The 16,661-nt window shown below is 29.0% G+C and overlaps 1 protein-coding gene across 1 annotated transcript; it reads right to left on the bottom strand.

Moving 5' to 3' along the window:
* Positions 1-4,574: 4,574 nt before the first annotated feature.
* LOC115971845 (bifunctional pinoresinol-lariciresinol reductase 2-like) lies at positions 4,575-7,371 on the bottom strand. The gene is made up of 4 exons (XM_031091920.1): positions 6,973-7,371; positions 5,675-5,915; positions 5,315-5,518; positions 4,575-4,928 (listed from the first exon to the last, which is right to left on the bottom strand). The coding sequence occupies exons 1-4, from the start codon at positions 7,300-7,302 to the stop codon at positions 4,765-4,767; spliced, it is 939 nt and encodes a 312-aa protein (XP_030947780.1). The 5' UTR covers positions 7,303-7,371; the 3' UTR covers positions 4,575-4,764.
* Positions 7,372-16,661: the final 9,290 nt, after the last annotated feature.

Here is a 16,661-nt window from a genome sequence, read left to right as displayed (position 1 = left end):
AAGGAAACCTCATTGTCCTTAGAAAATTGAGTACAAAGTGGTAGGAGCTACAATATTTGCACTTAAAAGCAAATGCCACTTCCTGATTACTGACTTCTGAGCTAGGGGTGACATGCTCGATTTTTATAATGATACCAAGTGAGATTCTGGGCAGTTAAATTCTTTCAGTTTTGCATCATGGTGAGTTACGATTTGACATTATTGAGATGGTAGTGGTAGGAGTGGCATTTGAGTCTGAGAATTAAATATACATGTTGATTTAATGGTACTGGATGGATAAGAGACATTGAGATTAGTGGAGGTTAGAAGCTCCAATTTAAGTTATCCTATTTTGGTACAATTGGCCTTGGCCTGCAAATGGTTTTTCAGTTGTTTGTTTGAGTTCGGATTGTGAAACTCAAATTTAATACCACCAAAAGTATGGCCACCTTCTAGTTAGGAATGCCAAGCATGTATCAGAATCAGAATCTACCGTGTCGATGGAAGAATAAGATGTTCCAAGCTTCCTCCAGCACCAAATTGGCAAATTTTCCTTGATGTGTATCTAGTTAATTTACTTCAATAAAGCTTGTCATTTTGTGTTAAAAAAAAGTTTCAGCAGCCCTTCCATCCATAATTTTCATTGAAAGTCACATAAGCATGCAACGTCTATTTAATTCATCCAATAAAATGATGACAAATTAATTTTATTAAATTATTAAATTTTTTTTGGAAACAAAAATGATGTGACATATTTTTATTGGATGAATTAAACACATGACAAGTTTATGTGACATTTAACAGAAATTGTGGATGAAGGGATTGCTGATACAAACAGAATATAACCTTGGAAAGTGAAATTCAAGTTCTGAAACTTCATAAGTATAAAATCTAAATACTCTCAAATTTTAGGGGCGTAGTTTGTAATTTAGCCAAATATAAATTAGAAGACAAAGAAGGTTCCCATCCCATGTTGATTTGTGTGAGAATTTTTTATATAATTTTCCTGAACATTATGTACTCCCTCTTTTTCTCTCTCATATGTCTTCTTGCGGGAGCAGTTGGGACTTGGGAGTAGGATGGAAGGATTGTTTACCAAACCGCACAAACCGTACCAAAACCGTTCGCAAAATGACATAATTGCACTGCATCGCAAATAACAGTGTACCACACCGCACCACGCCACATGGTGTAGTGCAGTTTGCTGTTTTATAATAAGAAAACCGCACCCTCACTATATATTAATATATCTATTTTTTTAATATTAAATATATTATTAATAGTTTAATAATCCTAATTTTCAAAAAAAAACAAATTAATAATCTAGCAAGTGTTGATTAGGAAAGCTAGCCCAAAAAAAAATTAGCTCAATAATTTAAAACTTAGCCCAAAACAAAGGGAAAATCAATTTTGGGATGGGTAGAGAAAGCCCAAAATTTGAAAAATATACTAGCTTCAAACCGTATCTTATACGCTACATTGCACGTGTGATCGCAAAAATGAGGTGCAGTGCAGTTATGGTTTTGGCTAAACTCTAAACTGCACCACACCCCACCGCACCGCATATGTGACCACAAAAATGAGATGCGGTGCAATTATGATTTTGGCTAAATCATACCGCAAAGCGTGGTGATAAAAATAGCCCAAAACCGCATTGCACCATGAACACCCCAAGATGGAATTATATGTTGGCCAATTTCCCCCCCCCCCCCCCCCTACCCCCTTCCCCCTCTTAAGGAATTAAAAAAAAAAAAAAAGAGATTACCAATAGGTTAATATAAATTTCATAGAAGTCTAATCAAATAGTCAAATTCATTATTTTAAAAAAAAATACATGACATTCTTTAGTGGTTATAATTTTTTTTTAAAGGAATCTAATACAATTCTTTTTAAACTATGTGGCAAAAGAAAATCCACTTTTCAAATCCAAAGTAGAATAACTATATAGTCTAAGTGATAAAATATTGTCCAAGGATTTTCAGGCTTTGTCAGCTTACATTCAACAATCCACTTTTCGAATTATGTGTTCAATAAACTTTGGTTTTCATAATTTTTTTATTGACTAATCAATTTTTTTTCTTCAATTTATTGTTATAGTGTTTAGTTTGTTGATCTTTGAGACAATAAAGAGTGCAAAGTCACATGAGATGTCATTAAAAAGAAAATAGTTTTTTTAAAGATATTTTGTTTTATAAGTTTTTTGAGAGATTAATGGGAAAGATAGTTTCCTAAAATGATTCTTGCTGGGTGTGTTGACTATGAGATGGATTTAAGTTACACCTGGTATCCTTCTAAAAGGATGACAACAAGGCAATATTATTTTTTCTAGGGTTTGGCTTACTTCCAATACTTTTTTAACTGGAATCTACTTTTGTTTTGACTGAAATCTCCTTTTAATGAGAAACTGTCTATTATTCACTAACTAAATAAAATGTGGAGATTAAAATTCATTATCACTTGCCATTGTATATTTAGAAAAAAATGACATGTCTAGTTAAAAAAACACTTGAGGTAAGTCAAACAATTTTTTCTAACTATCAGAATAATGGAAATTAATGGTTTTAAAAAATCTGTAACTCATGTGGAGTTACACTAAATATAACTTATTTCATTAACTATTGCTTTGTTATTTATGGCTCAAGTAATAATTACATATTCTTGGGATTTAGTGTATTGCACAAGTTTGTTAGTATTGTGATTTGCAAGTGCTAAATGAAGTTTTTTTTTTTTTTTTTTCTTCCAAAATTTAAATATAATTATTTAAGAGGCTAAAATTTTCTACAAAGTAAAACATGTCTCATAATTAATGAATAAGCTAAAAATATATTATAGATACAATATGAATGCATAATTTAAATTTAATTTAATTCTAAAAAAATTAATTTAATTTTCATATAAAACATATCTTAAATTAAGAATTATTTTGTAATTTTAATTTAGTTATATCTAAACAAGTATTAAAAAAATTCACTAATCTTTTTCAACAAAATAACAAACGTATACATAATTTTTTTTCTTATAAGTTTGTTATTAAGAAAATTATCGCAATGATAATTTCTTTAAATAATTAATTATTCATTAGAGTTTTCAAAGGCATACATAATTATGAGTAAGCATGTGTGTATGTACGTGCTTTGTATTTCATAATATTTCATTTTGATTAAGCCGTTTGACTGCCAACCCCCCCCCCCCCCAATATATAATTCTTTCTAATGATCATAATGATAGCTTCCTAAAATAATTATTCATTGGTGTTTTCAAACACACACTGATGTAGGATACAATTTACTATTTAATTATTATAATTTATTATTTTTGGTATTTTTATGTAAAAAACGTTATTTTAGATTTAGGTGATTTATTTCCTTGTTTTTAGGTGCATTTAATGCTTTTTAGGTCAAACTTTATTCTTGATATGGTTAGGTATCAATTAGGAGTTATTTTAGAATATATTTTCTTATCTGTCAAGTTTTATGGAGCCCTTAAATAGTCATCTAAGTCTGTAAACGTTTTTCATATATTATTGAATAAAAATCAGAAAATGTGAGACTTTGCTCTTCTTATCAGGGATTCTTCTTTGTGGCGTTCAAACTTTATACCTTTGGTTCGTGATTCAATTATAATCATTGGGTCAAGATGTTACTTATACATTTGGTTCGCGTTTTACTTATAAACGTTGGGTCAGGTTTTCTATCTAAATCTGAATTTTAGCTTTCTTGGACAAGTATTCCAATATTTTTGTTGGGTCTCAAAGCGTGTCGATTGAGGTTCGCAACATATTCCAATATTTTTGTTAGGTCTCAAAGCGTGTCTATTGAGGTTCGCATCACACACACTCATATATATATATATATATATATATATTTTTTTTTTTTTCATTTTGGTTCTTAACCCCCTCGGGTGGTGTGTGAATCTAGTTCTGTCTGCACAATAGTGTAAGTAAATTTCTTTAAAATAAATATTGTTTGCCTAGAATGCATTTTGAGCAATCACATGTGACATTTTAATCCAATCTTGAATGTAAAAAAGTCAACAAGAAAAAAATACAGACAATGATTAATAACTTTGATTTCTCAATTTAAGTTTGGAGGCTAAATGATGGAAAAAGAAGGTGTTAGGAATATTGGGGTTTAGAGACAAGTAACGATTTTTTTTTCTTGATATATATATATATATATATATATTTATAAATGTTAGGTTTAGCAACACGTAAGGATTTAAAATTTTGGAGCTAAATAACAAGTTTCCAATAGTTAATTATCTTGTAATTTTGTTTTTATTTGCAATGAATATGTTGAAATGGTGGCTAATTATCTAATTATTATTCAATTAAAAATTGTGTTATGTATGAGTTTTAATTATTTCAAGTGGTAATGCTTTTTATCACCAAATAAAGGACTCGTAATCGAATTTCGTCTATATATCTAATATAAACTATTAGTCTCTTGACTTGAAGGTAAAGAACAATTAATTATGAAGTAACAGTAAAATTAATTCAAATCTTATTGTATGTATATAAAAAAAGAAAAGAAAAGAAAATATATTTTCAAGACAAGTACATAATGGTATATTATATATATATATATATATATATATATTGAAAAACAACTTGGTCTTATTTAAGTTGAGGGGGCAAATGCCGCAAATGTCCACCTCATCATGACAGGACAAATATATATATATTTTTTTTTCTAAGCAATAAATGAGAGAGAAGGATAGATGAAAGTCCATCAATCCTAAAATAGATTAAGCACTTATAATTATGCTACAACAATGTGTACTTAATTATAAATAGCGTTTCATGTATTCTTCCACCGTAGTATACTTGATCTCTGGATAAAGCTCAGAAGCTTCTACTGCATCATTTCCTATCTCGAAATTTGTAAGACACCCCTCGTAACAAACATGATAGTAATGTATAAGTCCAACTTGCTCTGCGTACTCTAGTCCTTTTTGAGAAAAAAAATCCGTATCAGAATTTAAGAAAACATGTAACATAAACACAGTAAAAACTTTGAAATAAATATATAATTAGTTATATATTTTTACAACCTTTATTAAAACTCATAACAGTGAATGAGATCGGTAATAACATATATAATTAAACTCTCGGTGAATATTTTATTTTTACTTTTTCTTTTAACAAGGCTTTTCTATGACAATTTCGTGATTGACCCTAAAGGCAGTCAATTCTTTGACTTTGTCATTTTCTTTTTCTTTTTAAATTTTTTATTAAAAACAGGATTCTCTCTCCATTAAAATAACATAAAGTTAGAAGCCAAGTAAGACATTAATACAGTACTTGTCTTAGAAATTAAACCAGTATCAATCGTACCTTTCAAGGAAGCTAGAAACTCTTCCTTGGGTATGGAAGACTTTTGCAACTCTTTGCCAATTAGTTTCTCCCAAATCTCAACAACTTCTCTTTGAGATAGAATGTTTTTTGGTGGCCTTAGATATACTGTCTTGTTGAGAGTTCGAGGGTCATCTATAGTTTTGATGGTGTACATGGCTATATCATCTTCCTCCACATAAATTGCTGCCACATTAAGACGAAAAATGTTGCAATTCTTGTAAAGGTAAATATAAAAATCGAGTACATATAGAAAATCCTCAAATCAAATACATTTCAGTGGTATTCATGGTTCTCTTCGATCTGTACAATGCAAAACTAGTAAGGTTGTTAAGGAAATACCTTTTTTATTTCCGTCACCCAACAATACCACTGAATCTCTTGAAGGAAGGATCTTACCGGGCTGGCACAAACCACCAAGAAAGTAACCAGCAAAACAGTTTGCGGAAATATATGTGAAAGGTATTTGAGCATCTTCAATGGCTTTCCTTACAATCATTTTGTCATCAAATGTCACTCTCCCAGGTTCTAATGCATCCTCCATTCTAGCAGGGTCGGTGCCAAACTCAGAGGGCAAAAATCTCTACCAACGTTATAAAAAAAACTTGTCATGTAAACTAATTAATGAAAAACCAACAAAACCTATACGTATGGATGTATCAAATACATATTTATCACGTTTATACCATATTAATTTAAAATAGAAAAAATATATTAAAAAAAAAAGAGGAATAAGATTCATGTCATTGAGAGATCGAGATAGGGAATATATATATATATATATATAATATGTTTTTAATTTTATTTAACATATGATATTTTCTTACCTATAGCAAAAATATTTACATGACCTTCAAACGTATATCTTCCATAATTTTTGTTATATTAGAAAATAATAACATAAAGAGTAAATTTTGCATATCCAACTCTAAAAATTACTCACATCAGCTCATATAAACTTATGTAAATTTAGATTATTGCTATAGTAATTGGATAAATATATAACGTTATTATTCACATATAAATCTATTTTTTAATATTTCTTTACTCATATACATAAGGAGAGATGATTTTAGAGAGTAATAAAATTTTGATAAAGAAATAATAATTTAATAAAATGTAATATATAATAAATAATATAATCGATAGAGTTGTTTTTGATATTTTGATAAGTAATTATATAAAATAGAAAAAATAAATTTTATGTTAAAATAAATAGAATTTTTAACACCGACGCTTATATGTTATGGAAAGAGTAAGAAGAAAAGTCAAAAGATTTCAAGAAAGGTAAGTAGATTTTTTTTTTTTTTTTTTTTTTTTTGGAGAGAGAAAAAAAAAGTAAAAGAAAAGAGACGTGACAGTGATACAATAACATTTGACTATTTGAGGGGAGGAGAAAAAAGAATTATGTTGTAAAACTTATATTATTTATATATGTCTAACATTTAGAGGAAGAAAATAAAATAAAAATCTTATTCACTCGGCCGGATGCCCAAACAAACTGAAATGATCGGAACAAACAAAAACATACAAAATTTATAATGCACCAGTTTTACAACAGATACGAAATATTGGGTTTTGGTTTAGATTGGCAAGTAAAATATAGATTTGCAAAATTTATATATATTATATATGTATACCTTTACATTACCAGCTTCTTTGATGGCATCGATAAGCTTAAGTTGAAGGAGAATTTGGTGGCTTCGGATGTGAACTCCAGATATTGTACAGATAACAACATCAACTAATTTGATAGCCTTCACAAGACTCTGGTGATCGGTAAAGGAACCAGAAACAAGGTGAGCACCTTGCTCCTTGAATGACAAAAGCATTTGAACTTTATCAATATCAACACCTATCTCTGCTCTGTTTAGGATGTACGTCTCATGACCTTCAGCCAAACTTGCCTTCACCAACCTCTTCCCTAGATACCCAGTTCCCCCTACAACCAGCACTCTGCATTTTTCCATTTTTCTTTTTCTTCCTTCTCTTGGTTCTGGTTCTATAGAGATTTCCTTCCTCGGCTTTTTATAGCAAATGCTTTTGACAAGGGCTATCATTTATATTATGACAGGTGCATTACGTAATCAATTAAAAGAGATGATGAAAAAAAATTACGAACTCCATTATCCCTTCCTATTCATAAAAAGAAAACAAAAGAAAAAAACTCGTTGTCCTCTTAGAAAAAAAAATCTTTGATAGAAAAATTTTAGAGAAACTTATCAAATCATTGTTCCTTCAATTTCAAAGCCAACAATTTTGATACTAGTTCTTCTCAAAAAAAAAAAAAAAAATTGATACTAGTCATTAATTCATGTATTAGTTTAACAAAATATGATTTTTTTTTTTTTTGTGTCTTTTATTTTTATAATTACGGTAGTTCTTAATTTTTTTTTTTAATTTCTAAATATGAGTGAAATAATTATGATAATTATTAATAGTTTTTTAGTTTAATTCTGGTAAGATTCTAATGGAGAGTTTAAATATAAAATATAATTTAAACATAAATAGAAACATATACATTAGAATAATGATGTTTAAAAAAAGATATGCATTGGTTCAAGTTACACCTAGTGTAACTTCATAAGAGTTATACCTTTTATGAACCATTAATTACTGTTAAATCTAAGAGTAAAAAAACACTTATAGTAAAGTTATTATTACTCTCTAGAAATTAGTGATTTAAGCATTAACTCTTCTTAAAAAAAAAAAAAAAAAAAAAGCATTGACTATTTAATGTCACCTTTCACTTATCTATTTAATTTTTAATGAAATTGACAAGGGAGATGCTAAGTACCTGTCTTCACTCTGAGCTCCAATAAAGCGATTTAAATCCACAGGTTAAATTGCACTTCCTATCATTTTTATAGTCTTTTTATTTTCTTATCACCTAGAGGGTAAAGAATACATGATACTCAAGTATATATGGCCTTGAGTTTGTATAAAAGAAAAATAAATGAGAACATGCTACTAGCATCACCTCACTGGGTAAAATGTATGTGAAATATATATATATATATATATATATGTATGTATGTATGTGAAATATATATAGATATATATATATGTATGTATGTGAAATATATATAGATATATATATATATATATATATCTTTGCATGTACATTGAATGGAACTCTAATATCAGTATATCACTGTTTCTAATTTTGTTATTTTCTGATTTCATTTCTTTATTTTGCTGCATCTGAAGAACTTCTCTTGGTTATACTTAAATCAAATAGTAAATAGCATATGTAGCACACTTAGATTACAAAATTTTTAGAAAAATAAATTAAATTAAAGAGAGACTGAAGCTGTGTATGCTTCATTTCTTAAAAAATGATGTATTAGGCCTTAATTTTTTAAGAACGCAGGCCATTCATTTTCAATCTTATACCATCTTGCTAAATTTTGAGTTCTGGCCTGTGAATTTACAGATGACACATGCTCATCAATAAATGAAGCAATAAATAAGGTGCTCTTCTGTGGATGAGTTTGTGTTTTGTAAGTTCTTGAAAATTGGGAAATTATTGTGTACTCCTGGAGTACCATAAATGCATACTCCCTCCTCTCACATGAATGGTGGGTCCCACTAATTAAATTCATGGTGGGACCCACCATTCATATGAGAGGAGAGAGTATGCATTTATGGTACTCCAGAAGTACCTAATAATTTTCCTTGAAAATGGTGGTGTGTGGTGTGCCTTTTAATAAGTGGAAAGCAATAATTAAGGGAGAGAGAGAAAAATATTGTGGTATTAATTACATTATCAGATGGAAAGTAATAGCATTTAATGATATTTTTTCAACCATTAGATCTTTTAGAAATCTACGGTGTAAAAAATGTGTAACTTTATAAGAGTTACACAAGGTGTAACTTAATCCTATCTCTTAAAAAAATTACATAACAAAATATTCTGAGTTCAATCAAAAGTTAAATATCTTTTACTCCCTCTGTCCCACTTTGTTTGTCCTGTTTGAAAAGTCAAAATTTTTAAGGGAACATCATTTATTATCTTGTCTACCTTTTAAAAATGTATAAGTTTTCAAAACTACCCTTAAATAAATTTATCAAAAAATTGAATTAGTAAATTAATAGGGGTATAATAGGAACATTAGTAAATTAATTACTTTTATTTTTAGAAATAGGACAATATTTTGGGACATCCCAAAATGGAATAAAGGACAAACAAAGTGGGACGGAGGGAGTATATATATATATATATATATATAGAGAGAGAGAGAGAGAGAGAGAGAGAGAGAGAGAGAGAGAGAAATGAGTTCAAGTTACATCTGGTGTAATTTCACAAGAGTTACACATTTTGTGAATCATTGATTACTATTAGATCTAATGGTCAAAAAATACTCATATAGTAGTATTATTATTACTCCCTAGAAATTAGTTATTTAGACATTAACTCTTCTTATTAAAGGAAAAATTATATATAAGAAAAGAAGCCACAACATATATATATATATATATATATATATATATATATGACTTGTTATACAAACCATTATTTTTCCCTTAGCAATGTTCCAGAAAACTTTTTGCCTTTTGGAGTTTGATTTAATGTAGGTTTTTATCATGACTTTAAGAACATACAAGTCATATCTAGATTATATCCCAAAAGTACCGGGGAACTCTAATTGTGACATGTATTTTTAGGATATAATCTAGATATGATTTGTTATTGCTTATACATACCAACTCAACTTAATAATTAATACAAGTATGAAACCCCTTACAACGCTGTCATAATCCAAATCCACACATAAATAAATACCATTCGGGATATAAATCATAGCTTCATTGATACAAGAAAACTATTCCTGTTTTAATATATAATAAGCAAAATTGTTGAAGTCAATTCATCGCATTCTAGATGTTTGGATGAAAAATTAAAAACAAGTGTAAAGTCAAAATTCTTGGCTTATGCTCAACTAACAAAGGAACGTTAGTCTTTTCAAAATAAAAGTCAAAATTCAAACTTAGAAGATGATGATATGGAAGGAAAAGAAAAAAAAAAAAAAAAAGTTAATGCTACGGCTTTTTTATTTTTTTATTTAATAAGAAGAGTTAATGTCTAAATCACTAATTTCTAGGGAGTAATAATGACACTACTATGAGTGTTTTTTGACCTTTAGATCTAATAGTAATCAATGGCTCATAAAAAGTGTAACTCTTGTAAAATTACATCAAGTGTAACTTGAACTCATCTCATATATATATATATATATATATATATTATAGAGGAAAAAATATCTTTATACCCTTTGAACTTTAATATAGTGGCCAGTACATATACATATGTGTAAAGTTCAAAGGACTAAATTGGCCAAATCAAAAGTTTAGGAAGGTGACACTTTCCTAAAAATACATATCACGTGAAAGAAAAAAAAAGGAAAGAATGAAAGGGACGAATTGAGATGGAGCTGGGTTCAAGTTGAGAAAGATAGAGAAACCGACCAAAGAGAGGATTATTATAACCCACACCCACACCCACACCCACACCCCCAACAACTCTGACAACTCTCCACCAAACTGCAAGAACTTCTTATAGAGTATATTGACCAAAGATGTGAAAGTAACCAAAAAGGGGCGGGAAAATAAATCCCAAAGAGGTTTCTAGAGTAAATTGACCAAGATAAGAACGTTCCAAATTACATTGTATGTTATTCTAAACATATTTTAATGAGACAATTATTTTTGACATTTCTCTTTCTCTCTCTTTCTCAAAAAACTGGACCCTAGCTCTCTCTCCCTCTTAATCGGATCCTCTAGTGTTTTTTTCATATCACGTGAGTTGACTGTTAAATTTTAACACAAAGTGAGGGAAGTATCTATTTAGCACATATGTGAAGTTTAAGGAGCAAATTGACCAAATTAAAAGTTTAGAGGGGTGTAATGGTTACTACCTTAAAGTTTAAGGAGTGTTAGTGTATTTTTCTTTATTATAGATTATTATATATAAATTTTTGTATATTAATAAACTTTTTTTTTAGAGTTTCGACCTATGGCATCCGCTCCTAGTGATAGTTTCTTATTATCAAACCAAAACATCTCAATTTTTGGTGTCATTAAATTAGAAATTTGATCAGTTGACAGTTAACACTTGAAATATTGGTAGTATCTCAAGTGTCAACTAATAAAATCTCTTATTGTTAAATAAGAGATATCGAAATCAACTTATCTACACTAAAAACCAACTACCATGATTCTATTGTATCTATAAAAAAGTGTCATTAAATTTATAAATATTGGTTAAAATTGTAAATTTATATCAAACTAATATGGCAATCCCTACTTTACTGTATTAGCTTACCTAATAATAAAATGATTATTATTATTATTATTATTTTGGTTTTGAGAAGGAAATCATGAAAAGATATTATGAATTATTATTACATTTTTTTTTTCTGAATTGAATTATTATTACATTAAAATTTTTATAATAATTGAGTTGACAAATTATTAATATTAATTATTATATGGACTCATCACTAATACTGTTGTGTTTAACTTATACGTCTTTTCATAAAAAAGAAAAGAAAAATTAAAAAGGCAACAACTTCATGTGGGTGGGGTACTCGACATAAAAATAATGGAGAGCAAGTTCTTGTTTTTGGAAGAAAAAAAACAAAGGAGACAGTGCAAGCCCTATTTAGCTAGCCTAGGACTTGGTCAATCTTTGGATTTTGTTATTTACTATTGTCCCCCGTGGACTTTAGTTCCTTTTGTTGAGGCAGATTGCCAAGGGATGTAATTTTTTTTTTTTTTTTTTGGTTAATCAGGTGCATATATAAAACAACAACCGACAATTACAAATTGGCCATAGAGGTCAAAGTATTGGCAACACGCTTGTAATAATACAGCCCATTCATATTAGTATCATGAAATAACCCCTTTTAATTAGAAAATCAACGCATTTATTCACCTCTCTAAACACATGCCCCATCTGACAAGGAAGATATTTCAATAGGAAGATATTTCAATAGGCTTTGTCCTGATCTTTTATTTTTCCCGTTAGTTTTATTATATTTCCATTTTTACCACACAAATAAAAAAAAAAAAAAAAGACAAGACATTGCATGCTCTATAATTTGGTACCGCCGGTCAGTTTCAACTTTCAATTTATATTGACTCGTATTTGGAGTGATAAATTTGACAGGGACCCATACAATAAATTCTGATAACAATGGCTGTAACATTTCAATTCTGTAACAATGGCTATATATAACATTTCACTTTAGCAACCAAAACATAAAAAACGCACGCTACAGCAAAAAAAAGTAAAACTAAAATTTTTTGAGTGATTACTACAGCGGACTATAACAATGGCTATTATAGTGGGTAATTTTGATAACCAATAACAATTTGGATAACTTTTCCAGAAGTTTGGATTCGATCAGTAGTTTAGCATGGTTAGTGGGTAACCTTTATTACAATTTAACGGTTACTTTGTCTTCAAAAATAAGGTACTTTTCTAAATATTAATTACTATTGTATATATTTTTTTTTATTAAGGATATCATAAATCAAAAGGAAGAGGGGTAGGGCTCAAATCCATCTCTTGTGCCCAGGAAAGGGACCCAGTAGGGGAGAAAAGAAATGTTTAGGAGCCCATTTCACTTAAAAACATGCAATAGTGTGGGCGAAGAAATTAATGTCTGTTTATAATACAAAAATCCCAACAGACAATACAAGGGTGCCTAAAGAAGCCAGAAAATAAGGTAGAAAAGACATAAGAAAGTCAGGTGTGTTGGTGGGAGGTTGATGAAGAACTAGTTCAAATATATAACATACTTGGAGTATCCTTCAAACATAACAAAAGAAACTTGATGATGAACCACCAGTTTTAGGGCAAAAAGAGTGGCCCTTACTTCATGCAATGCATAACTTAATCCAGAATAATATATATCTGAACTAATTTTTACTGCTTTTAGTTAAAAAAGAAATCATGTATAAACTAACAAAATTAAATTTTAAGTTATAACATTATATGATGAATTCAATATCATCAAAGACCCAATTTTTTTTTTTGGGGGGGCTGAAAGATTTTACTGAATAAAAGAAAAAAAATTACAAAGCTATAGGCAATAGGCCGCCTCCCTGAGAACATCACTCAAATAAAGGGCAACAACCAAAATCAAAAGAGCCTACATGATATCAATGATCTCAAAAGTCTATTAGGTTAAATTGTGGGCTGCTTTTTTTCCTTCTCTCGCAACCCATCTGAACTCTGAAGGGAGGATAGGGAACATGATAATATCAAGAATTATGTTCTTAATTTTCCATGGTTTTCATAAAAAAAATATATATATATATATATATAATATATTTTAAAATCGGTTTTAAATTAAATAATGTAACTCCTTCATTTTTTAAAATTATTTTGTAATTGAGTTTTAATGGGAGTAGTGTTGTAATTTTTATTAGTATTTTTTATTAGAGTTTCGATTGAACTAGTCAACAATTTTAGTCAAAGTTTTCAATTTTGTTTCAGTACCCGATTCGGCTTGTCTATTGAAACATAATATTTTTGTCTTGTTTTAGGATTACATATGCACACAAAAATACATATTCAATACTCAATTTACTCTTTGTCAACGAAATAATAAGAATAAAATCAAAACAAACATACTTTCAGTGTTCTTTTTTAGTTTTTTTAAGGAGCAAACCAAATGACAAACTAGAATTATAGAGATCCTACATTTCAACACTAATAAAGAGATCCTACCTTTCAACAAACTAGATGAAATTTAAACAATGAAAATAAGATGTCGGCTACATAAGTTTTGCATTTAGTTGACTTGAAGCAATTTCTCCATCAAAAAGCATGTTTTTGAAAAATTGAAATCATACTTGCTTTTCTTTCTTTGACTCGTGCTGCAATTAATGCCGTCAAGAAACGTGTAGATAGCCAGTACACCTAATAAAGAACCATTCTAGCTGAACTACCATTATTATGTGATAATTGATGTGTCCTTCAGAACTAGATGGAAACGACATATAGCTACCAAAGGTTGATATTTTTAGTTCATTGAAGTGTCTCAGTATCGGCGTTTTGATTTGTAATGCTGACCTCAGATGTTTCGGCTTTCTCATTCATGCACACATACAAACATTTTTAAAACCAATCTTATTTAGTTTAATTCTTTCGGAGCAGATTATAACTTATCTACTTGGAGTTTGGTTAAAATTTAAGTTGTTTATTTATGATTTAAAATTTAACACTTTACCCCCATCTGAAGCTTGACCAAAATTTAAATTACTTACCTGCGATTTGAAACTCCATGATACTAGTGTTACGATGGATAGTTTTTGATCTTGTATTTTTACTTTTGCTTTTAGAGAAGAGATATAAAAGTGGAACAAAATTACATATTTAGCTCTATTTTTAATAGAGGTGGGTTATAAAAATTTAACCGAGCTAACATCATGTGGGTAAAGTGTCAAATTTTAAATCACAAATAAACAATTTAAATTTCGATCAAACTACATAGGTGGATAAATTGTAATTTGCCTAATCTTTCAAGTTACTAATATGATATATTGATATGAGTTAAGGCCCTAAAGCTGTTTTTATCCCTCTAACCCTAAACCCTCTTTCTTCTCCCAAAAAAAAAAAAAAAAAAAAAAAAAAAAAAAAAAAAAAAAAAAAAAGAGGAAGAAGAAGGAAGGAAAGAAGGAAGAAGAAGGAAAAACTCGATTAAAGAAGGAAGGAAGCTGTTTTTATCAATTTTTTTTTTTTTTTTTTTGGTGTGTGTGTGTAATTTGTATGAATCATTCAATCAAACAATCGATTACCTTATTTCTGATCATACTCCTACATTAGGCAGATTTTCAGTTAAATTTTTTTAGTTAACTTATGGATCTTTATATAAGAAAATGTTATTTTTAGATACATGACGTAGGACTTGAGAAATTATTAGTTTTTAGTTTATTAAGTTTGTGCATAATTCCCTTTTACTTTTTTATTACACGAATCACTCTTTCTTATTTAAATAATAAGACTTGAAGTCTAATTTCTAATTCAAAAAGGAAATTTTTTGTTGACAAACCAAAACTTAGGTCGACAAAATAGAGCTTTGGACAGTTTCAAAAAAATGACTTTTTTTAAAATATTTTTTTTGGAATTCAAAGGAGTCCAAATCCTCTATACCACTTTTTGTGTATAACTCTATGTTCCACTAATCACTATTTACCATGTGTATGATTACTTTCTATTTTAAATTTCAATTATTCTAGAAGGAAAGTAAAATGAAAACAAGGCAAGTTGTAATTATTGAAACATAAAATGGTATACAAAAAGTGATATATGAGGATTTAGACTGGGTTCAAAGTGGATGATGAGATCTTGTATCCATTTGAATAATCACAAATGCAAACACGCTTCTTCTCATGCTTTAGAAAGTTAAAAGATACAATCTCTTTTTTGTCACTAGCTATATCATCAATTACTCTTGCAGATTATATTTATATGTTCATCACAGAAAGTAGGATACTTTAATTGTATTTTCCCTTTTTTTTAAGAGAATGAGTTAATCCATGTGTAAGCTTTACATATCTTTGTAAAAAACAACAACAACAACAACCACCACCTAGATATCTTTAGATTGGTTCATACGATATTTGTAAGACCTACAGAATCTTGGTTAGTGTAGCTTCTTTTCTGTCGGAGGCTATGTGCTGGTTATTGAATATATAATTCATGTTAGATTTAGGTGGCTGTTAGTGGCAACCCTTACCCTTTAAATTTTGGGAGAAAAGTTATTTTAGGAACCACACTACTTTTTACCATTATTTTATGTAATAGGTTGGTTGTCACTTTAACATAAACTTACTATTTTTTTTTTTTTTACTACTTATAATCTGTAAAATTAAAGTTATAACAAAATTGTGGCTGTTACGTTAGATTTTCTCTTTGAAGAAAGTATATATTTATTTTTGGAGAAGATTTGAAGAATGTATATAGAAACAACAATTTCACCTTTTTTATTTATTTATTTATAGAATTACACTTCTTATTTTTTTTCTTCTTTTTCTTTTTTTTTTTTTAATTTATAGAATTACCCTTGTTCTGTGGTGGCCAGTTGAAAAAAATATATAAGGGGGTGTGAAAAATTCGGTGTCTCTAGCACCTCTCTTAAACTTGCGAAGACAACACACACACACACACACACACACACACACATATATATATATATAATATGTTGTAGAGGCAATTTTTGGGACAACAAATTAACATGGGTTGAGACCCACAAAATCAGCCCAAAGCCCATTAATAAAACCCCATGCACATCAGAAATTAATTTAATTTGAGCCC

The sequence above is a fragment of the Quercus lobata genome, chromosome 12 (genome assembly GCF_001633185.2).
Source record: "Quercus lobata isolate SW786 chromosome 12, ValleyOak3.0 Primary Assembly, whole genome shotgun sequence".
Lineage (NCBI taxonomy): Eukaryota > Viridiplantae > Streptophyta > Magnoliopsida > Fagales > Fagaceae > Quercus > Quercus lobata.
The sequence above is the reverse complement of the archived record's forward strand: the minus strand, read 5'-3'. Positions and strand labels throughout refer to the sequence as shown.

Excerpts from the sequence above, each read along its gene's own strand:
- LOC115971845 (XM_031091920.1), bottom strand. The coding sequence starts at position 7,302 with ATGGAAAAATGCAGAGTGCTGGTTGTAGGGGGAACTGGGTATCTAGGG. Across the intron at positions 5,519-5,674 it reads GGGTGACGGAAATAAAAAAG|CAATTTATGTGGAGGAAGAT; the intron begins GTATTTCCTTAA and ends TTAATGTGGCAG. Across the intron at positions 4,929-5,314 it reads GTTTCTAGCTTCCTTGAAAG|GACTAGAGTACGCAGAGCAA; the intron begins GTACGATTGATA and ends TTTCTCAAAAAG.